Raw genomic sequence first — 22,740 nt, 5'->3', positions numbered from 1 at the left:
GAGGGGCCTGGTGAGCTAGTCTGTTGGATGGCAAAGTGTTGGGCCAGACTGAGTGACTAACACTTTCACTTTTTTCATGTTAGGTTTAAGGTTTTACTGAGGCGCTTCCGTGCGGTTTTCTATAGTGGCTACACCAGTTTACAGTCCCACCACAAGTGCACAGGGTTCTCTTTTTCCCACATCCTTGCCAACACTTGTTATTTCTTGTCTTTTTGTTAACAGCCATTCTAACTGGTGTACGATGATACGTCTTTGATTTGTATTTCCCCAGCAATTACTGATATTGAGTACCTTTTCATGTACCTCTTGGCCATCTGTATTCTTTCAGATTCTCTGCCCATTTTTTTAATTGGATTGCTTGTTTTTGTTTTTTTACTGTTGTGTGAGTTCCTTATATTAACCCCTTATCAGAAGATATATAATGTGCAGATATTTCCCCCTACTTTATAGGTTGCTTTTTCATTTATTTTTTTAACAGTTTTCTTTGCTGTATGCAGAAACTTTTTTAGTTTAATATGGTTCTACTTGTCTATTTTTACTTCTGTTGCCTTTGCTTTTAGTATCAAACCCCCCAAATTATCACCAAAACCAACGTCAAGGAACTTACCACCTATGCTTTCATCTAAGAGTTTTATGGTCTCGGGTCTTATGTTCAAGTCTTCAATCCATTTTGAGTTAATTTAGTAAACCTTTATATGTGTAAAGTTAGGATGTTTAGGAATAATATAATCTAACAGATTTTTAAAAACATTCTATATATGCTGCATTATATTGTATAGTGAATAGGTAGTTAATTTCATAAAATACATTTAGTTTTTTATTATTATACAGCAAACAAAATTGCTCTGCCAGATGACTTTAAACCATTGTCAAAAGCTTCGTCTCTATTCTTGCCTTTTTGTTGATTGGTAACACACCATTCTTGATCCAGCATTAGTCCACAGACTATGCTTTGAGGACTGGCAGAGAGGATAAAATCCATGAGTAATTTTAAGTAATGTGATTTAAAACACATTCAGTATTGTTTTGTAACCACTCCTATGAATTCTAATTAGAACACTTATAAAAACATTAGAGTGAAAAATTTTAATTGCATACAGGTTTTAAATTACATGGGAAAGCAGTTTTTTCCCTTTGCCTCATGACTTATTTTTCTCCTTTAAAAATACATGAAATTTTTTAAAAAGCTATGTATAATATGAATATGATCTATTAATAAAGCTTTTGCAGGCAAGTATAAAGTCAGTATGTTTGTTTAGGAATAAACTGAATTTGTAAGATTTCCTCAAAATTTTATGTATGATGCACTGTGTTTCATAGTATAATTTTTAAGATAGATAATTTTCTAATTGAGTTCACTTTTCTTTTCGCTATTTAAAATTTTTTGCTTAATGGAATATCAGTTCTTGAACTAGAACTTAATAACCTCTGTAAGTTTGGCCAGTTGATGGGAAGAAGGCAAAAATCTATACGTTAGAAACCATCAACAGAATATTATTTCTTATATGAACTTAATGTCTATAGTTTTGGGGAGAACCAGATAATACTTGGTGCTAATTTTTATTTTTTTAATTAAGTGTTGTTTTCTGTGTTCTTACAAGCATCAGTTCTTCTGGTACTGCTTATTTATAACCTTACAAACTAAAGTAGCATAAATGGGCTAATGTTTTTTAAATAAAATAGTTTATTTTACTTCTTTTTGTACTTGTAGTAGAAGAATGTGTTCACATTTTATGTATTATATGTTAATGAATTTCTGATTTTGATGTAGTCATTGTTTGAGGAATTGACATTCAAAATCTGTAAGGGGGGATGATAGATGAATTCCAAAGACATACTCTGCTTGTAAGCTTTTATTGAATAAGAGAATATGGAATTGAACAATGGAGAAATGGAGATCTATAATACAGAAATAGTCTGCCAGGATTAAGTCTGATTGTTCTAACAGATAACATTAACAGTTACTTGGATAAATTTGTGAACATGAATGGCTCGACTTAGAATGGAGCTTGAGTGAACTTTTTTCAGTGATCCTTTGTGATCTTATGTTCAGACGTATTTTTATGTCATTGTGCTTAAGCAGTATTTCTTCTGTTCATCATATTTTCTGAGGATCCTTTCCACCTCTGTAAGATTTTGATTCTTCTTATCCTCCCACGTAGTAGTTCAAGACTTGCTCTTCAGTCTGAGGTTTTGGTAATTCTGTGAAACCTCTTCTTAGCATTCATAAAGAAAAAGTTACCTGGAGAGATTATTCATCCTCCCAAGAAAAACTTAAGCTCTTAGTTTGCATGCGAAGTTCCGTGCTGGTCTCTTTTGTAGTGATAAAAAGGAATAAACTTTGTTGCCTTTAAGTAACTCATGGATCTGGATGACAAAACCCAGATCTATCAAGAAATTTTATTAACACCTGATCTATATTTAAGAATAGCAGAGCCTTAATGTATTGATTATTAAATAGCTTTTTCAGAGGTAGACCTGATTGATTAACTGAGAGCATTGTTCATTTTTCTTTCATTAAATGAACAGATTTCATTAGTCACAAACTATGTGTTTGTTAATGTCCCTGTTACTAGTGATAGGATAATAAGTGATATAGACACAGTTCCTACTTTCACGTAACAAACTATTGTGATCAGATCAACTCACTTGTCTTTTTCATAGATATAGAGATACTTTAAAGGATTTGTTTAAAAACTATAGCTTGATATACATAGACATTTATTTCCTTGTCTGTCATAGGAGTAAGTCAGGAAATACAATTCAGTTCAGTTCAGTCGCTCGGTCATGTCCGACTCTTTGTGACCCCATGAATCACAGCACTCCAGGCCTCCCTGTCCATGACCAACTCCCGGAGTTCACTCAAACTCATGTCCATCGAGTGGGTTATACCATCCAGCCATCTCATCCTCTGTCATCCCTTTCTCCTCCTGCCCTCAATCCTTCCCAGCATCAGAGTCTTTTCCAGTGAGTCAGCTCTTTGTGAGGTAGCCAAAGTATTGGAGTTTCAGCTTTAGCATCAGTCCTTCAGTGAACACCCAGGACTGATCTCCTTTAGGATGAACTGGTTGGATCTCCTTGCAGTCCAAGGGACTCTCAAGAGTCTTCTCCAACACCACACTTCAAAAGCATCAATTTTCAGCACTCAGCTTTCTTCACAGTCCAACTCTCACATCCATACATGACCACTGGAAAAACCATATCCTTGACTAGACAGACATTAGTCGGCAGAGTAATATCTCTGCTTTTTAATATGCTATCTAGGTTGGTCATAACTTTCCTTCCAAGGAGTAAGCATCTTTTAATTTTATGGCGGCAGTCACCATCTGCAGTGATTTTGGAGCCCAGAAAAATAAAGTCTGACACTGTTTTCACTGTTTCCCCATCTATTTGCCATGAAGTGGTGGGACCAGATGCCAGGATCTTTGTTTTCTGAATGTTGAGCTTTAAGCCAACTTTTTCACTCTCCTCTTTCAGTTTCATCAAGAGGCTTTTTAGTTCCTCTTCAGAAGACTTTCTGCCATAAGGGTGGTGTCATCTGAATGTCTGAGGTTATTGATATGGTCATGTATGGATGTGAGAGTTGGACTGTGAAGAAAGCTGAGTGCCGAAGAATTGTTGGAGAAGACTCCTGAGAGTCCCTTGGACTGCAAGGAGATCCAACCAGTCCATTCTAAAGGAGATCAGTCCTGAGTGTTTATTGCAAGGAATGATGCTAAAGCTGAAACTCCAGTACTTTGGCCACCTCATGTGAAGAGTTGACTCATTGGAAAAGACCCTGATGCTGGGAAGGATTGGGGGCAGGAGGAGAAGGGGACGACCGAGGATGAGATGGCTGGATGGCATCACTGACTCGATAGATGCGAGTCTGAGTGAACTCCGGGAGTTGGTGATGGACAGGGAGGCCTGGCATGCTGCGATTCATGGGGTCGCAAAGAGTCGGACACGACTGAGCAACTGAACTGAACTGACTGAACTGATACTAGTTTTGGCCACTTAGAGCTATAGGATTTCAGTACTTGGTATGAAATCTTGTGGCTCTTTGAAAACCAAAAATCTCTGGTTATTTGTTCAGTACAGTTAGATAAGCTAGCACCTTATCAGCTTTTTTTCTGCTAATTATTGGGTGTTCTGTGGAAAAACTAATTGAACCTTTATGATATCTGAAGCCCTGCAGCATTTTAAGGATTTAGCAACTGAACCCTCTCATCCATCTGTCATTTATTGAGCACTTGCTATTATGTGACAAACATTGTTCTGGGGTGTAATTGTCAGAAAAAGAGACATGGTGCCTGCCTTTTCAGAATTTGTAAGACGTAACCATCTCTAACTGAGATGATAATAATAATGACTAGCATATATTGTGTTGCACATAGAAAAACTCATTTAATCCCTATAACAACCTGTGAGATAAATATATTATTATTATCCCTATTTTACAGATAAACTGAGGCAAGAAATGTTACTTTGTTTCAAGTCACACAGCTGGTATGTGACAAAGATGAAATGCAGGCCTGTAAGTCTGGCTCCAAGAATTCCACGTTTATCCACTATACCTATAGTGTGCAATTATAGCATAATTATGGTATAATTTAAATGGATGATTAAATAGATAAATTCAGTAAGTGTGAGCAGTGATATGATGGTAATGCTTGCCACTATGGGAGCCGAAAATCAATTCACCCAGTTTGATTAGGGTCAGGGAAAGCTTTTCTGAGAAAGTAAATCTTTATTGAAAGAGCCTTTCTCCCCATCCCTTTTTATCTATTGAAAAGAATTGAAAATAATATTGTAAAATAGGATTAGACAGTGGTTTTCATACAAAGAAATAGCTGCATGGTTTAGAAAAAAAACCCTTTTTGGGAGAGTTCTCTGATGATTATGCCATATTTACTGGTTGAGTGAAATAAAATTTTTAAAAGAGCTATTTAAAACATTAGGCAGCAAAAAACGTTCTTGTATTTTTTAGGAGACAGAGGACAGTAGATCTGTATTGTGTAAATAGCAGTAGCTGCTTTGTTTTTTAATCAGTTTGTTTATTATTTATGGCTGTGCCGGGTCTTTGTTGCTGCGTGGGCTTTTCTCTAGTTGTGGTGTGTGGGGCCTGCTCTCTAGTTGTGATGCTTAGACTTCTCATTGTGGCAGCTTCTCTTGTTGCAGAGCATAGGCTCTGGGGTTCATGGGCTTCCGTGGTTGTGTGCATGGGCCCAGTAGTTGTAGCTCCTGGACTCTAGAGCACGGGCTCAATAGTTGTGGCACACGGGCTCACTTTGCTCTGTGGCATGTGAGATCTTCCTAGATTGGGGATTGAACCCATGTCTGCTGCATTAGCTGGTGGATTCTTCACTACTGAGTCAGCAGGGAAGCCTTGTTTTGTTTCTGATAGAACAAAAGATTGGTTTGCTTATGTGCTATTTAAATTAGTTGAAAAAGGATAGCAGCTTTAATTGATTGTTGTCTTATTGTGGCAAGGACTAAAGTTTCTAAATTCTGTACCATAAAATGAACATAGAGAAAAGTGTGAAATATTTTGTAGAATATACTTTATAATATTAAACTTTTTATGAAGTGTTATGCATTCATAGATGGGAATATTTAAAAATTGGAAATTGTAATTTAGATATTAAATACAGAATGAACAGTTTTTGTAAACTCTGTGTATCAGCTGATTTTATCAGTGATTTATCTTTTGAGTGCTTTCCATTTTTATTTTAAGGCAGAAACTGTTTTTTAAGGGTGTGTTGGGAAGTATTTTTGTGGTTAGTAGCATACTTTGGCTACAAAGCTGCTACGATAGATAATTCTGATAGTTCTGCTTGGTCTTCCATAATGTAGTGTTTATCATCTCATGTATGAAAATCTCATTTTTATTAATGAATATTATCTATTTTCCTGGTAAAACCATTTCCCAGAATTTAGGATCTTAATTAGGAGCTCTAGGGGGTCAGGTTTGGCTCCCTTTTATTACCACAGTGATGTTCTATCAGTTAAAAGTATGCATCATGAAAGTTCTGTATTTAATGATCTCACTGGTTTACTTTATATTCCATAATTGAAAAGGCATTCATTGTTCAGCACCAGTTGACTGATCTCCTTGGGCTCCATTCTGACAGTTGCTTGTTTGGCTTTTGTTCCTTTCTTGTTACTCCAACCTTTCCCTCTGGGCAGTCACCTTCTGCTCATTTTCTCCTGCCCTTTGATGTTCTGGCTATTCTGCTTCCTTCCTTGCTTTTCTATCAACTGCATTCAGCATTATACCTTTTACCCTTCCTCCTAATAGACATCCATGCTTTTTGCTTAACTATTTGTGGTACTTAAGGAGCCTGCTGTTTAAACTCTTGGTCAACCAACTCATTTCTTTCATTAAAGCTCTATTTGACATCTATCTTCTACTGAAAACTAAATGGATGAGTACTTAACTACATGTATAAAAACATAATGTTATTCTAATTGCTTTAGATTTTTATGTTAACTTTGATATTTCCCCCTAATTTTTACTTACGTGGAAACTTACCATGTTTTAATGTAGTTCTGATTGGTGGGGTTGGGGTGCGGGGAACTCAGCTATCACCTTTGTAGACTTGAGTTTTTCTTTTCTATATATGAAAAAGATCTTTATTTCTAGATGGTCTAGATTTTTGCTGCTAGAAGTGTGGTGCATGGATAAGTAAGCATAACTATCACCAATTGGTTATAAATGCAGAATCAAACTGGAAGAGAAGAGTGAAAAAGCTGGCTTAAAACTCAGCATTCAAAAAAAAGAAGATCATGGCATCTGGTCCCATCACTTCATGGCAGATAGTGGCAGAAACAATGGAAACAGTGACAGACTTTATTTTCTTGGGTTCCAGAATCACTGCAGATGATGACTGCAGCCATAAAATTAAAAAGACACTTATTTTGCCGACAAAGGTCTATCTAGTCAAAGCTATGAGTTTTCCAGTAGTCATGTATGGGTGTAAGAGTTGGACCATAAAGAAAGCTGAGCGCCGAAGAACTGATGCTTTTGAACTGTGGTGTTGGAGAACTCTTGAGAGTCCCTGGACTGCAGGGAGATCCAGGCAGTCCATCCTAACGGAAATCAGTCCTGAATATTCACTGGAAGGACTGATGCTGAAGCTGAAACTCTAATACTTTGGCCACCTGATGTGAAGAACTGACTCATTGGAAAAAACCCTGATGCTGACAAAGATTGAAGGCAAGAGGAGAAGGGGCTGATGAAGGATGAGATGCCTGGATGGCATCACCGACTCTATGGACATGAGATTGAGCAAGCTCCGAGAGTTGGCAATGGACAGGGAAGCCTGGTGTGCTGCAGTCTATGGGGTGGCAGAGTTGGACACAACTGAGTGACTGAAATGAACTAAACTAGTCAGTAGATATGAACATTGAGGTTTGCAAAGCACTGTTGTAGATATTACCCAGCTAGTTGACACAGTTAACATGCTGACTGAGAGATACCTATGTTCATTTTCTGGAACCTATCTTATTTAATTGTTTGTAAATTGTTTAAAAGTAATTTTCTAGGTGGGTATCACTTCCACTCACAATAAACTGTGGAAAATTCTGAAAGAGATGGGAATACCAGACCACCTAATCTGCCTCTTGAGAAATCTGTATGCAGGTCAGGAAGGAACAGTTAGAACTGGACATAGAACAACAGATTGGTTCCAAATAGGAAAAGGAGTACGTCAAGGCTGTATATTGTCACCCTGCTTATTTCACTTATATGCAGAGTACATCGTGAGAAACGCTGGACTGGAAGAAACGCAAGCTGGAATCAAGATTGCCGGGAGAAATATCAATAACCTCAGACATTCAGATGACACCACCCTTATGGCAGAAAGTGAAGAGGAGCTAAAAAGCCTCTTGATGAAAGTGAAAGAGGAGAGTGAAAAAGTTGGCTTAAAGCTCAACATTCAGAAAACGAAGATCATGGCATCTGGTCCCATCACTTCATGGGAAATAGATGGGGAAACAGTAGAAACAGTGTCAGACTTTATTTTTAGGGGCTCCAAAATCACTGCAGATGGTGACTGGAGCCATGAAATTCAAAGACGCTTACTCCTTGGAAGAAAAGTTATGACCAACCTAGATAGTATATTCAGAAGCAGAGACATTACTCTGCTGACTAATGTCTGTCTAGTCAAGGCTATGGTTTTTCCTTTGGTCATGTATGGATGTGAGAGTTGGACTCTGAAGAAGGCTGAGCACCGAAGAATTGATGCTTTTGAACTGTGGTGTTGGAGAAAACTCTTGAGAGTCCCTTGGACTGCAAGGAGATCCAACCAGTCCATTCTGAAGGAGATCAACCCTGGGATTTCTTTGGAAGGAATGATGCTAAAGCTGAAGCTCCAGTACTTTGGCCACCTCATGTGAAGAGTTGACTCATTGGAAAAGACTCTGCTGCGAGGGATTGAGGGCAGGAGGAGAAGGGGATGACAGAGGATGAGATGGCTGGATGGCATCACTGACTCGATGGACGTGAGTCTGCGTGAACTCCGGGAGTGGGTGATGGACAGGGAGGCCTGGCATGCTGCGATTCATGGGGTTGCAAAGAGTCGGACACGACTGAGCGACTAAACTGAACTGATCACTTCCACTATGAGGAAGCAATGATAAGAATAGTCTCAAACAGTAGCCAGTCCAAGTTTTTCAAGTAAGGTCCTGGCATACATTCCTGGAGAAGGAAATGGCAACCCACTGCAGTATTCTTGCCTGCAGATTTCCATGGACAGAGGAGCCTGGCAGTCTGTAGTCCATGAGGTTGCAGAGTCTAACACAACTGAGTGGCTCTCACTTGGCATATATCAATCTAAAGCTGACAAACATTTAAAGTCCAGTTTCATTGTTCCATCCTCCATCATCGCTTTGCATCTGGATGAAGACACCTTCCCTGGTAGCTCAGACAGTAAAGCGTTTGCCTACAATGCGGGAGACCCAGGTTCGATCCCTGAGTCGGGAACATCCCCTGGAGAAGGAAATGGCAACCCACTCCAGTACTCTTGCCCGGAGAATCCCATGGACTGAAGAGCCTGGTAGGCTACAGTCCATGGGGTCACAGAGAGTCGGAAATGACTGAGTGACTTCACTTTACTTCCTTTCTTTTAGGCTGTGGCTTTTCAAAAATTCTGTACACTAAGATGAACCTTTGAGATATTAAAAAAAATTCAAATTTCTATTTAATTTTTGTCTTATATGAATGAAATTATGACTTACTGAAATTTGAAATGAGTTACGTCAAATTTCACTATTAACACTGTGGTTAATAGTGCATGTTTATGAGTAAACAGATACTGAGGGCCTATATTCAAATCTTGTTTGTATGTGATGATACAGGTATAGATCCTCTGTGGTATAATATGACAATCTCAGATTTTATTAGTAGACTAAGATATAATCTTGTGTAACTTCTGTACTGTTCCCTGCTATATGTGGGTACACGTGGATAATAGATAGTACTTACTGTTTTTTATGATTGACAGAAAAGTAATTGTTGTGTTTTCTGAACATATATTAATAGGGGCTTAGAGTCTTTGCTGAACTGCAATATATGTGATGTATAAAGTTAATGTGTATAAAAGTCATTTGATGATACCCTGAAACTTGGATTTATTTATATACTTGTACTTTAGAGTTTTAAATTTTTTAAATGTTTTTATTTTTATAGTCATGAAGGGGGAAAGTTCTTTTTATTATACTTCAAGAATGAAGAGAACTGAGAATATACAAAATTAATCTTTTATTATCCTTTAACATTGAAATGAAGTGTGAACAGCATGGATGACCTACAGATGCATTTCTTTTGGCATTTTTCAAGAGTAATAGTTATTTAATGCTGATAAGTAATATTTCAGTGAGTTTTCTTAAGCTTTATTGTCTTATTTGACTCTATACCTAAGAATGACAGTGGGAGGGAGGGGCAGAGGAAAATACTGAGATAAATGTGAGATAGTAGGATGTCACTTAGCACTTCAAAAGTGTTTAATTTTGAGCAACAAAAGTAAACTCCAGGGAGTGACCTTAGCCAGGAGCCATTCTGTTTTGTATATAGCTCCTGCTGCCTGTGGCTGTGACAGACAGGACTCTGGTTGTGGTTACCAGAGGACACTTTTGTAGTCATAACCAAGTTGTAAATGTCACCAATATTCTTTCTGAATGTCTCTCACATGTGTATCAGTGATTCTAAAGTAGATAAAAATGAAACACAGATTCATTTGGGAGTTAGCACTCCCAGCAGATTAGTTTTAAACTGAATGGCAGGAGTTGTGACATGCATCCAGAAGCAATTGTAATGATTTGACAGTTATTTAGCCCTCAATTCCTAGCCCTTTGGTTGAACTGACAGCATCCCTGCAAAGATAGTGAGGCCTGTTTCAGCCCCATTAATGTCTTCTTGAATGTTAGCCTGCAGTCTGGGTAATGATAAATGTTCAGTGATTGATGATTTTATAGTCCCAGGGGATTCTGGGTCGCTTCTGTGAGCCAAGGCAGTGGGGTTTTGTTCTTGTTTGGGCCTCTTGTAAGATTTTCTCATCTTTACTAAAATCGCTTTAAGTTGGCAAAAGGGTAGGTACCACCTACACTTTAAGTAGGGTTCAGAATCTCGTATAGAAAGTATGATTTTGGAGGTGATGCTGTACTTAGTATGTATAAGAATCTGAGAACCAGAACAGTTATAATCCACGGAGCTTTTGTAACATTTACGTTATTTGTAAACTTTGGTATCTTTTAGGCTCCTTTGCTTTTAAAAAGCATGTTTTAAGTTATAAGGATTAATTTAGTAACAGCTGTTGTGAAATAATAGCACTAGCTTTATTGTTTTCATGGTGTTTGCAGTTTCATTTTCTAGATTCTTAAGAAATTAACTATCTTTGTGTTTTCTATTTTACATGGCTCAGTTTTTATAAGAGTATACATGGCTCAGTATATATAGTTATTATACTAGTATTAAAAGGAATATAAGCAGATCTTCTTTTACTAAATGTTTGGCGTTTAGGAAAGGATTCATTTCTAGTATATTGATTTTCGATTATTTTTAACATCTTAAGTAAATCTTATAATTGCCCAACCCTTTATTGATAGGGTGTATGGAGGCAGAGAAAGGAGGATAAATGTTTTTCTAGTTTATTATAACTCATAAGTATACGTTCTTAGTTCATCCATTTAGAATTTTACTTTCGGGGATATAAAGGGATCATAGCGCTAATTTTTTTAAAAATGTATATAGGAACTTTTTGACTTTAAAATCTTAGAAAGAATAAAAGCAGCACTTCTGTTTAGTTTTTCAAGTAATGAACCAGAAACTTGGTTAGGAATGACCATTTGTAAGTCTGTATATTAATTAGATGAGTGTCATTATGCTCAATTAGCAGGACTGCCAAATAATCTTTTTAATACTCCGGTCTTTTTTTTTTTTTCCCCTCTAGGGTTTTACAGACAGCCCTCATTACAGTGATCACTTGAATGACAGTCGTTTAGGGGCCCACGAAGGCTTGTCCCCAACACCTTTCATGAACTCAAATCTAATGGGTAAGTTGGTAATTCTCTGCAAGTAGTCTTCACAAAGCCTCTTGGATCAGAGACATTTTTTTATCCTCTTGTCCAGGAAGGACACATAAGTATCTAAAAGAAACTTCCTAAGTTTCTAGGAGCATCTGGGTTTTCTCTATTCAGCCAAGTTTGCGGGGCAAGCGTTCAGAAATGTGGGTCCTTCCCTTAGAGCTTTATTGTCATTGCTATCAATAAAAGAAGCAGCAGTGTTTTAACTGTCAGTGTTGGCAGTGTCTGTGACACCAAGCTTTATATATTTTGTACCTTCTGAGCAGAGAAGCATTTCAGAGACATTTGCTTTTAATTTACTATTTGTCTTAACAGTTGTATTTGTGTGGTAAATAAAAATATGACAGCAGTGATTTTAGGCAAATTTTATTCATGTTGGACAATATTTCTTTTGACAGTTTGATAAAAACTTAATAGTACATTTAAATATTGCAGCATTTGTTTTAAGCACTTTGGTTCATATTGAGGATTTAAAATTTTTTCTTTTTCTGTAGTAAATTTGCATTTTGAATGACATTACCGACTGCCTAAAACTGATTATTTTTGGCATAACCTTTAAAGTTAACCATTCTCTGTATCTCCCCCTCCTCCCGGCAAACCTGCCCTCTCTTTCTCTCACTCTCTCTGCTCTCTCTTTCTTATATCAAAGTTTATAGCTATTCAATCTGAAATGAGGAGCCCTCAAATTTTTCCCTGAGTTTGGATGCCACTCTTTTTTTTAAGTGATACTTTTACCTTTCTGCAGAACTTGATTCAAAAGAATCCATTTTATGACATTATTTTTTCCATCTTGTTTATGCTGGGTCTAAGCACATTACAAAAGCTTTATTTAATCTGTCTTATTGGTCGTCAGTGGCGTCATGTTAATATGGAAGGTTTGTGTAATTGACATTGATTTCATTACTTATTCTATTTCTTAAGGACATGACCTATATTGTGGTCTTAGAATTGTCCTTTTAAGACACAGCCATGCTAATCTAAGTGGATTACCCAAATCCAAAATCCTGGTGGTCGGCAATTTCTTTATAAATTGTTTTATTTTGCACAGTCTTTGTTTATTTCCCTTATCCTCCATAAAGTGTGGTGGAGACAGATTCAGATGTGGATTTTGCCTAAGGCAGTTACCATTTTAAAGCCAGAGTCATTGAGTATGTGGTAAATATTGTATTCAGAATGACAATTTGTTTCAACCATAAATGAAACTGGGAATCCTGGTATTAAATATATTATCATCTAGGTAAAAATCAGGGTTAAATTTAGAACAAAATAATTATCCTTGCATTAGGCTAGGGAAAACTTTCTTTTTTTTAAATTTTTTATTGAACTTGCTATCAAAAAGTAAAATAGATGTGATACTCCAAATAGTTTGCTTTTGTAGTATATCTTTTCCCAAGTAGTATTTAATTTATAGTAAGTGTGGTAGACCAAACTATAAGCACTGTTTTTGTAATTTTACATTGAACTAAGCTTTCTTAATTAGGTGTATAACTGAATTTTGAAAACTCAGAAATTGTCCTTTTTTATATTAATGTTCTTACTTTCATTTTTAGCTTACAGAGCTTACTCTTTAGAAGAATTGCATCATTATTGTAGCTTTGAGCAAAGGTGACTTAAAATTGTGAGGGTACATTTTCATTATACATTTTAACTATCTAAGCTTAAAAATGTTAATTTACTTTTAAGAAAGGGGGAATGACCTTGAAAAGGTTAGACAGATAGATTCAAGAGAATTGCAGTGATCTAGGCAATATCTGATTTACTATACTTCCTTTTATTTTTAGTAAAAATGATCAAATGAGATATCTAACTGTTGAGTCCAAGCAATCTGCATGACAATAGCTAGCTTTGGGAAATGAATGTCCTTTAAATTGCAGAGCAGCTCCAACCAGCAGCAGTTAATCCCACTTGGTGTGAGTTGAATTGAGCTAACACCCTAGAAGGTGAGTCTGTAGCACTCAGTAGAGTTACAGTGGATAGATTCTCTTTGTTAGCCATTTGATAATTTTAGGGGAGTTTTCAGGCTGAAAACCTGCAGTGTTAAAGCAGGACTAAGATGTACCTGGCAGTATTAGCAGTATTTGCAACTGTTGATACCTAATCATCATAATAGATAAAACCTTCAGAGTGATTCTGTGAATGACGAGTGCTGAGAAACAGTTACAACTAACTGGAAAGCAGTAACATATTTCATCATTGATGTCAACATATAAAAACACCATTTAAGCGAGGGTGGGGGGCAGTGAAATTGTACATCTAGGGAATGTTGTTTTTCGAATTATGTTCAGCCGTAATAAGCACATTTGCCTGAAGAAATAGTGGATTGTAAAGTGCTACTATCTTTCATGATGGAGCTCTCAAACACTAATGATTTTGTACATTGCAAAAATGAGAAATTTTTTCTAACAAGGGTTGATAATGATTCAATAATGAACAATTTGCCATAGAAACATGCACTTCTATATTCATTTAGATATTTTGAAGCATTTTACACAGGAAGGAAAGCTATTATGTTGAATCAGTTAGTGTTTCTTTCTAATGAATTCCAGAATTATCCTGTTGATTTTTCAGTATGGAAAAGCATTTCTTTCTTATGTTTCAAGTGAAATAAGTACATCCTTTTGGCATATCACTAAGTAATTAGCATCAAACATTTCTGTATTATAGTAAAACTGCACAGCAGTGAATTGCAGTAGTATCACCAAATCGTCTTATTTACTTCTAGCCTCTTCCAACTTTGGTCCATTATTCTACTCTTGGGCCCTTCATTGATTTCATTAATATTTGTTTCCCTTTACCTATTGTTGATTAGATGTATTTTTGGTGATGGTAGGACCGTTTTATTAATTGGACATAGAGACAAATTACTTTATAGAATTGCATCCCTTTGGTTTCCAAGTTATTGTAAACTGCTCTTACCTGTCTATCCCCCGTGTCTATTAAAGCTTTACTTATTTTTTACGCTATGTGCATGTGTTGTCAATGGTAAACTTGATAGTACTCTCTGTTTTGTTTTTTTTTTTTTCTGACACCTTTTGTGTTCCTTTCTGAGTCCTGTTTTGCCTCTAGAGATGTTTGGTTAATATTTTTATCTCTTAAAAACCAGAAACAACATATGGTAGTATACAAAAAGTACAGGACTGAGAGTTAAAAGATCTGGATTGTAATTCAGATCTTGAAAAATAACCTTTATCTTTCAGGTAAGGTTTTCCTGGATAGTCTAAAAGTTTCTGTAGCTCTAGAATTTTATTATTTCTATAACCTTATGCAATATCTTTTATTCAACCCTGGAAAAGGCTACAACTAGAATTCTAATTGGTTTTGTGCAAATGATAAAACTAAGGTGCAAGAAAATTGTGTTTCTTTCCCTGAGGACATAGAGTCAGTAAGTGGCAAAACAGAACCCATGTCCTCTGACTCCTAATCAAGTATTCTTTCCATTAGGCACATTAGGCATATAAAGTATTAGTTCTTTCTATGTAATGCCTTCAGGGTTTTACTAGCTCAGCATTTTCTTGAACTGTAAGTATGGAGACACAGCTTTTGAGAGGTAACGATGAAGAAAAGTTCCATAGTGACATAACTTTGGGAAGCAATATATCACATGTCCCCTCTTAAAGATTCAGATTGTACTTTGAAATATTAAAGACACTGGGGAAAACTGGGGTAGCTTATTTGTGCTCAGCCTATCATATTCCAGATTCAGATGATGCACAGAAATCTTTTAAAATGAAAAAGCATCATTACCCTGTGGGGAACTAGTTTTCCATGGAGGATACACTGGGACAATTGTAGCTTGTGTTAGAGGTGTGTGTGCATGCACGCACAGTTGTGTCTGACTCTTCGACCTCGTGGACTACAGCCTGCCAGCCTCCTCTGTCCATGTGATAATTCCGGCAAGAATACTGGAATGGGTTGCCATTTCTGATAATGCAGTAGTTCAGTTCAGTTCAGTTGCTCAGTCGTGTCCAACTTTTTGTGACCCCATGAATTGGAGCACGCTAGGCCTCCCTGTCCATCACCAACTCCCGGAGTTCACTCAGACTCATGTCCATCGAGTCGGTGACGCCATCCAGCCATCTCATCCTCTGTCATCCCCTTCTCCTGCCCCCAATCCCTCCCAGCATCAGGGTCTTTTCCAGTGAGTCAACTCTTCACATGAGGTGGCCAAAGTACTGGAGTTTCAGCTTTAGCATCATTCCTTGCAATAAACACTTAGGACTGATCTCCTTTAGAATGGACTGGTTGGATCTCCTTGCAGTCCAAGGGACTCTCAGGAGTCTTCTCCAACACCACAGTTCAAAAGCATCAATTCTTTGGTGCTCAGCTTTCTTCACAGTCCAACTCTCACATCCATACATGACCGCTGGAAAAACCATAGCCTTGACTAGACAGACCTTAGTCAGCAAAGTAATGTCTCTGCTTTTTAATATGTTATCTAGGTTGGTCATAGCTTTCCTTCCAAGGAGTAAGCGTCTTTTAATTTTATGGCTGCAGTCACCATCTGCAGTGATTTTGGAGCCCCCAAAAATAAAGTCTGACACTGTTTCCACTGTTTCCCCATCTATTTCCCATGAAGTGATGGGACCAGCTGCCATGATCATCATTTTCTGAATGTGGAGCTTTAAGCCAACTTTTTCACTCTACTCTTGCACTTTCATCAAGAGGCTTTTTAGTTCCTCTTCACTTTCTGCCATAAGGGTGGTGTCATCTGCCTATCTGAGGTTATTGATATTTCTCCCGGCAATCTTGATTCCAGCTTGTGCTTCCTCTAGCCCAGCGTTTCTCATGATGTACTCTGCATAGAAGTTAAATAAAAGCAGGTTGACAATATACAGCCTTGACGTACTCCGTTTTCCTATTTGGAACCAGTCTGTTGTTCCATGTCCAGTTCTAACTGTTGCTTCCCGACCTGCATACAGGTTTCTCAAGAGGCAGGTCAGGTGGTCTGGTATTCCCATCTCTTTCAGAATTTTCCACAGTTTGTTGTGATCCACACCGTCAGAGGCTTTGGCAGAGTCAATAAAGCAGAAGTAGATGTTTTTTTCTGGAACTCTCTTGCTTTTTTGAGATGTGGGTTCAGTTCCTGGGTCGGGAAGATCCCCTGGAAAAGGAAGTGGTTTTCCCCTAGAAAATCCCACAGAGAAAGGAGCCTAGTGGACTACAGTCCATGGCGTCGCAAAGAGTTGGATGTGACTGAGCGCTACTGCAGTGGGTAGCCGTCCCTTTCTCCAGGGAATCTTCCCGACCAGGGATTGAATCCAGGTCTCCTGCCTTGCAGGCAGATTTCTTTATTGTTTGAGCCACCAGGGAAGCCCTATTACAGGTTTCCTTATCCTTAGTGGTTTGGAATGTTTTCTTTCAGTGCATATATGCACTTTATTTCTAGCTACTGTCTTCCAGAAATAATTTCTTTCCATGCCTCTACCCTGCATCCTCAGTTTGAAAAGCATCCTCTTTACATAGTTAAAATGACTTGATAGCAGTTCTTTCTGAAACCATTCCTGTAACCTGAGATGAGGTTTCCTTTTTGTCCAGTCTGCTGCTGCTGCTGCTGCTGCTGCTGCTACGTTGCTTCAGTTGAGTCCAACTCTGTGTGACCCCATAGATGGCAGCCCACCAGGCTCCCCCATCCCTGGGATTCTCCAGGCAAGAACACTGGAGTGGGTTGCCATTTCCTTCTCCAATGCAGGAAAATGAAAAGTGAAAGTGAGGTCGCTCAGTCGTGTCCCACTCTTCGAAACCCCATGGACTGCAGCCTACCTGGCTCCTCCGTCCATGGGATTTTCCAGGCAAGAGTACTGGAGTAGGTTGCCATTGACTTCTCCTTTTGCTCAGGTCTAGGAGAGACCAAACTAGTACCTGACATTGAAAAAGGTTTCAGAGTTTCAGGAGTACTCCTGTGTAGACCCAGGTCCCTTTTATCTGAGTAATCATTCCTGGAGTGATGTATATAAGAGAAATAAATAATTGCTGAAAAGAGATGCCAAGATTTCAGAAGATAGAGGGGGAAATATTTGATTAGGACTTTATTTTGAAAGCAGAAACTTCAGTTAGAAAGTAATATTAATAAAGCAAAATTTATATTATATTTAAGTGAGCAAAGAATTAATTGTTGAACTTTTTAGTGTATTTTTTTTCTTCAGAAAAATTTTATGGTAATATAAAAAATGTCTTTTACTTCACATTTGAACCTTGTTAATTTTCTCTTCAGTCATTAACTGACTCTGAATTCATTTAGGTCTTAATCCATCAGTGGCTTTTGTGTATATTCAAAGGATTCTTTGGGCTTCCCTTGTGGCTCAGCTGGTAAAGAATCCACCTGCAGTGTGGGAGATCTGGGTTCTATCACTGGGTTGGAAAGATCCCCTGGAGAAGGGAAAGGCCACTCACTCCAGTATTCTGGTCTGCAGAATTCCCTGGGTTATACAGTCCATGGGGTCGCACTTGTTGGAATTTTCAGTCCTTTGCATGGTTTTCGGCTTTCAGTGAATTTCTTTTGTATTTGCTTTGTACCTCTGGGTCAGGAAGATCCCTGGAGGAGGGCATGGCAACCCACTCCAGTATTTTTGCCTGGAGAATCCCATGGACAGAGGAGCCTGGGAGGCTACAGTCCATGGTTCTCAGAGTCAACACTACTGAGCAGTTAACACTTTCACTTTCACTTTTCATGGGTTATTTAGCAAAAGATTGACCAACAATGCCATTGACTCATATCTCACTGATATTTTTTCCTAAGTTATCTGTCTTTAGTGAATATTTTCATCAGGCCACAATGTTGGCTGAACTCTGCAACCTTGCAAAATGGTATTTCCACTGACTTACATAAAGATGATCACCTTTATTTTTATTTACCTGGTTCATTTGTTCATCATCGCTTGTGTGTATATTCTCTGTGGTCAGCAGTAATCTTCAGTAATCTGCACAATTTCATAGTGGATCAGTGGCATAGATCTGTTAAATGATTCTTCCTTGAATCTTCCTGTTGTTTGTGTCTGATTCTCAACGAGTGAGTCTGAATTCTGAGGATATTCTGAGTTCTGCTTTTAGTGGGGTGGGTGAAAGAGGCTGTGGTTGCTTGGTTACTGGAGAACAAAAGCATTATACTTTTTTTATTAAGAAACTTCTGTAAACCTGACAGTTTTCCTTGATGTATATAATCTCAGAACCACACCATGGCACACATGAGTGTTTGCGACCCTGTTTTGATAGGGAAAGTCCTAGAGCAGGATCATCAGACTGTGGCTTCGATGTGGTAATGCTTCAGATTCACTGCTTATGGTTGTAATAGTATCTATATCATCTACTATAGGTTCTCTGAGTATTTTGTTAAAAATAAGTGCTAATTAAGTGTTAACTGAATTCTCATAGAATTTGCTCTGGAATGGATCTTACAGGTCATCTAGCTCAATGGTTCTCAATTGGGAGTGTTGAAAGATATGTGATTGTCGTAAGAACTGGGAGTAGGGAAGAGGTGTGCCTGGTACTCCTTATACCTTGAAAATTCTGGTAGTTTTCAAAGTGAAGACTTATTCCTATGTTCATTAGTGGTCATAATGTTTATGGAAGCTTTAATTAGCTACCAGATGAAAGTGAATTTTTTAAAAATTTGAAAGCATATCCTGAATTGCTTTGGTTTCAGTTACAGAAATGTTACCGTTTGAGGTATTCATGGTAGTTATCATTCAGTTGAATAGCTGTTGTACTGTGCTACTGCTACTTAGTAAGCCTCACATTTTAGTTAAAGTCCCTCAAAAAACTTGCTTAATTTTAGTGTCCACTATTTTTGTTATCACCTTCACATATCAGGTTATTTCTTTTTTTCTTAAAAAATTCAGATTTTGCTTTTCATAGCTCACGTTTTCTATGACTTCCAGGTTGAATTTGTTTTGGTGGTGTTGTTACTTGGAATTTTAGGTTTGTAAGAGTAGCAGTATTTGCTGTTTTACTTGTATGGGGGAGTTTTCTTGTATATATTACTATATTTTCAGTAAATACTGTCCTCTTAAAAATATTTTTTGGCTAGTGGCATATGCATGGTGTAGTGTGATGGAGTATGTAACAATCATTCTTAAGTTGCATACTTGTTTTTCTCTTTGAGACTACCTCTGGAGAGTTGTCAGACTCCCCAGATTATATGAAATTTCTAGGGAGTCACAATTAAATGGGAGTAGAGTTCAGGGCCACTTCATAGCAAATTAAATCAATTAGTCTTATTTATAGGTATAAATTTTATTAATTTTTATTACATATTTTTCTATACTGATCCCTGAGATCAGGGGTTAGCAAACTTTTTTTTTTGCAAGAAGCCAGATAATAAATAATATAGTGTTTACAACCCAGAAGGCAAAATCAGTGATACTATGTAGGTACTTATATAACCATTTAAAAATGTGAAAAACTATTTTTAGCTCATGAGCTGCAAAAATAACAGTTGGTGGCCTGGATTTTCTTTGCTGGCTGTAGTTTGCCAATCTTGTTCTAAATAATTCAACCAAAAAAAAAAAAAACAGCAACACTTAATTTTTTGATAAGATAATAAATCATATACTTGAAATTGTGTGGAATGAACCAGGATTGTTTTGGTTTTTTTTGTTTGTTTTTGTTTTTTAATATCAGACATGGTGATTGGTGGTTGTGGTGGTGGTAAATTATTTATAAAATTCCAGGGCTACATTGCCTCAATCCAGAATGGTAAGTTACTTATTAGGTGAGTTGTTTTCCTCTTGTTTTGTCTTCAAATGTGAAATTAAAAGTTGCTTTTTAAGGCAAATGTCAGATTTCCTTATCTGAAACCTTGTTATTCCTTTACTTTCCTGTACTTCTGGAAATTTTAAAAAATCTCTTTCTCAAAATAATAGTATGAAACTGTAGCTATAGTGAATTGAACCTACCACATTAGGACAGGAAAAAGGAAAACTTAGGCAGCTTGGTGATGTGGCAGTGAGGCTGCTTTTCAAAGAGAAATCTTCAGAGAATCACTGTGGAGAAAGGTCTGTAGAAAGAACCCATGATGAGAAGATTAGGTGAGAATGGCACAGTCATCAGAATAGTACTGTTGCCTTAGTGAGAATCTGCACTCCCAACTGGGGGACATCCCCAAAGATGTATGCAATAAAAATATTACCACATTCTCTAGCTTGTATCTCAACATTTTTTGTAAAATTAATGTAAATTATGGATTTTTGTTACAGTTTATAGAATATATAAGATATATATATAAAAAGATTTGATCCCTGAGTCGGGAAGATCCCCTGGAAAAGGAAATAACAATCCAGTCTTGCCTGGAGAATTCCATGGACCGAGGAGCCTGGCAGGTTACCGTCCATGGCGTTGCCAAGAGTTGGACACAACAGAGTGACTAACATGACAACATAGAATATATATTTAAAGTTTTTCATATACAGGGCTTAATGTTTTATGTTTGAGAAGATTTCTGACTTGATATCCTATTCAATTTAAGGCTCTCTTTTACCTGTGATTTAAGAAAATGTAGTGTTCTATTTATGTGGTCATTTTTATAAATGTTTCTCAGGTTTACATGACATGAAATATGGTTACACCAGTGAATCTCATCTACTTTTGATTTTTCTTTTATACATACTAATGGTTTCAAGGACTTTAAATTGTGCAGTCCTTCAATGACAGGATTAAGTGCAGAGTGTTTTTACTCTTGGTGTGTATGTGTGCACGTGCACGCATGCATACATGCACATCTGGGTATTTAGACAGGATAGATAGGAGCACATTAAACATGAACTTTTGTTTTAATTATTTTACAGTAAGATTTCACTCAGAGGTCTTCTAAAAAAATTGTAAGTATTATCTTTAGGTATTTTACAAAGTTACTAGAAAACGTCTTCAAGTACAGGCATAGTAGCAGGTATCTGCTTGTAATTTACTTTTCCTTAGAGTTATTGGAGGGACATATGTATACATAACACTCCTAATTTGAATGTCATTATATGTATCCTCTGTTTCTGTTTACATCTTTTTAAAAAATGTGTCTCTGACCTCTTTGGTCACACTTGCTATACTGAACAGTTTTAGGACATTGCATCTCATCTGAACTTCCCAGCTGTTTTCTTCATACAGTGTGCTTTTAACTTTTCAATTTACCATGATCACTTAGAAAGAAAACAGTACCCCAGATGTACTTATGAAAATGAATTTTCACTAAAAAATACGTTGTGACTCTGCATATCTCCACCAGTAAGGAATTTAACTTAAGAATGTAAAGAAAAATGTCCATTGGGAATTTAAAATGATACAGCCATTCTAGAAGACTCTTTGACAGTTAATTCATCATATAACTAAAATGCAGTTACCATATAACTCAGCAGTTGCACTCATCCCAGGGAAATGAAAATTTCTGTTCCCACAAAAATTTGAACATGAAAGGTCATAGCACTTTCATTCATAGTAGCCAAAACTGGAAGCAGTCCAAATGTCTCTCACTCAGTAGATGGTTAAACAAACTGTGGTATACTCGTACGATGGAATACTATTCAGCAGTAATAAGGACAATCAGTATAATAATTGAGATTGATGTTGAGTGAGTTAGGCTGAGTGGAGGGAAAAAAAAAAACCACTCTCAAAAGATTGCATACTGTTTGATTCCATCTACATCAAAGATGTCACCTTCTATATCAGTTCAGTTCAATTCAGTTGTGTCTGACTCTGCAACCCCATGGACTGCAGCATGCCAGGCCTCCCTGTCCTTCACCAGCTCCTGCAGTTGACTCAAATTCATGTCCGTTGAGTCAGTGATACTGCACTTGAAATGGCAGACTTACAGAATTAAGAAGTTGTTGTTGATTGCCAGAGGTTAGGGAGACAGGAGGATGTGACTATAAAGGGCATCAGGAGGATCTTTGTGCTGACTGAACTGTTCTGTATCATGATACGGTGATGAATATCTGAACCTTCATCTGTGGTGGAATTATTATAGAACCAACTACATTTGTGTGCACACATAGATTTTTGAAAAATTGGGGAAATCTGAACAAGATCCGTAGATTGTAGCAATGTTTGTATCCTGGTTGTGATACTAACAGATGAAGGAAAATATGTGAAAGGGGACCCAAGATCTCTTCATTATTTCTTACACCTGTGTGTAAAGCTATAGTTACCTCTAGAGAGAAGTTTTACCTTTACTGTTTGGGACTTCCCTGATGGTCC

The 22,740-nt window shown here is 37.3% G+C and overlaps 1 protein-coding gene across 8 annotated transcripts in view; it reads left to right on the top strand.

Moving 5' to 3' along the window:
* TCF12 (transcription factor 12) overlaps window positions 1–22,740 on the top strand; it is a 391,527-nt gene that overhangs the window by 178,006 nt on the left and 190,781 nt on the right. For all 8 annotated transcript variants that reach the window (XM_069596408.1, XM_069596406.1, XM_069596404.1 and 5 more), the window contains one exon: window positions 11,430–11,532. In XM_069596408.1, coding sequence (XP_069452509.1) covers window positions 11,430–11,532 — 103 coding nt within the window. The remainder of the gene's footprint in view (window positions 1–11,429; window positions 11,533–22,740) is intronic.

The sequence above is a fragment of the Ovis canadensis genome, chromosome 7 (assembly GCF_042477335.2).
Source record: "Ovis canadensis isolate MfBH-ARS-UI-01 breed Bighorn chromosome 7, ARS-UI_OviCan_v2, whole genome shotgun sequence".
NCBI lineage: Eukaryota > Metazoa > Chordata > Mammalia > Artiodactyla > Bovidae > Ovis > Ovis canadensis.
This window is presented reverse-complemented; position numbering and strand designations above follow the sequence as displayed.